The 1229-nt window shown below is 75.4% G+C and overlaps 1 protein-coding gene across 1 annotated transcript in view; it reads left to right on the top strand.

The window, feature by feature from the left end:
* Nucleotides 1-1229, top strand: part of DHX34 (DExH-box helicase 34) — a 9575-nt gene that overhangs the window by 6611 nt on the left and 1735 nt on the right. The window contains exons 9-13 of the mRNA XM_026050058.1: nucleotides 10-203; nucleotides 315-416; nucleotides 497-736; nucleotides 811-978; nucleotides 1066-1177. Of these exons, the coding sequence (XP_025905843.1) occupies nucleotides 10-203; nucleotides 315-416; nucleotides 497-736; nucleotides 811-978; nucleotides 1066-1177 (816 nt within the window). The remainder of the gene's footprint in view (nucleotides 1-9; nucleotides 204-314; nucleotides 417-496; nucleotides 737-810; nucleotides 979-1065; nucleotides 1178-1229) is intronic.

Here is a 1229-nt window from a genome sequence, read left to right as displayed (position 1 = left end):
GCCGCGCAGGCAAGGTGCTGGTGCTGGGCGCGCTCCTGGGCCTGGCCGAGCCGGCGCTCACCGTGGCCGCGGCGCTGAGCGTCCAGTCGCCCTTGCTGCGGGCGGCCCCCGGCAACCCCGAGCGCGCCACGGCCCGGCGGCCCCTCGAGAGCCCCCACGGGGACCCCCTCACGCTGCTCAACATCTTCAACGAGTGGCTCCAGGTGGGGATCCCGCCGCTCCGGGGCCGGATTGAGCCCGCGGGGAGCAGCTGGCGTGCGGATGGGGATGGCACCTCGGCGGGCGGCTGATCCCGAGCTGCGCTGGCCCGGCAGGTGAAATCGGAGCGCGGCGGCAACTCCCGCAAGTGGTGCCGGCGGCGAGGCCTGGAGGAGCATCGGCTCTACGAGGCCGCCAACCTGCGGCGCCAGTTCCAGGTGCGGCCTCTGCGTCCCGGAATTCACCGAGATGTGGTTCTAGGGGAGCTCAACTTGCCCCCCAAACCTCCTCCCATCAGGAGCTGCTCCAAGACCACCAGCTGCTGGAGGCAGCGTCCAGCCGGCCCAGCGACAGCTACAGCCGGCAGAGCCGGCACCGGGAGCGCCGGGAGCTGCACCGGCTGTGGCGGAGCCACGCCGAGACGGAAGGCCGCAAGCGGAAGGTGCTGCGGCTGCAGGACGGGGCCGGCGGCTCCTCCAGCGAGGAAGAGGAGGCSGGCGGTGCCGACCGGCGCGGGGAGCGCGGCATCGACATCCAGGTGCCGCTCGGGGCCGGCCCCGGGGCCCGCGGGCCGCGCCACGGCCGCTTCCCGAGCGCGTGCCGTCCCGGCAGGACGTCAAGTTCAAGCTGCGGCACGACGTGGAGCAGCTGCAGGCGGCCGCGGGCGCCGCGCTCTCGCCCGCGCAGCTCGCGCTGCTCCAGCTGGTGCTGTGCCGGGGGCTCTACCCGCAGCTCGCGCTGCCCGACCCGCTCAACAGCGGCCGCAAGGACTCCGACCAGGTCCGTGCGCTCCCGCGCCGGCCCTCTCGCCCCGCGTCCCGGCGGAGGGGCTGCCCCGCGCTGAGGCCGCCTCCGCTCGCGCCGCAGATTTTCCACACCAGGAGCAAGCAGGGCATCGTGCTGCACCCCACCTGCGTGTTCGCCGCGAGCCCGGAGCTGCTGCACGCCCAGGCGGGCTCGGAGCGCGCGGGCGCTGCAGGTGGGAGAGCCGAGGCGGCCTGTGCCCCCCGCGTCCCCCGGGGAGAGAGCGC

Source organism: Nothoprocta perdicaria, unplaced genomic scaffold (genome assembly GCF_003342845.1).
Source record: "Nothoprocta perdicaria isolate Ctin4 unplaced genomic scaffold, notPer1 scaffold_640, whole genome shotgun sequence".
Taxonomy (NCBI): Eukaryota; Metazoa; Chordata; class Aves; order Tinamiformes; family Tinamidae; genus Nothoprocta; species Nothoprocta perdicaria.
Note: the sequence above shows the minus strand (reverse complement) of the source record. Positions and strands in the feature narration are given on the sequence as shown.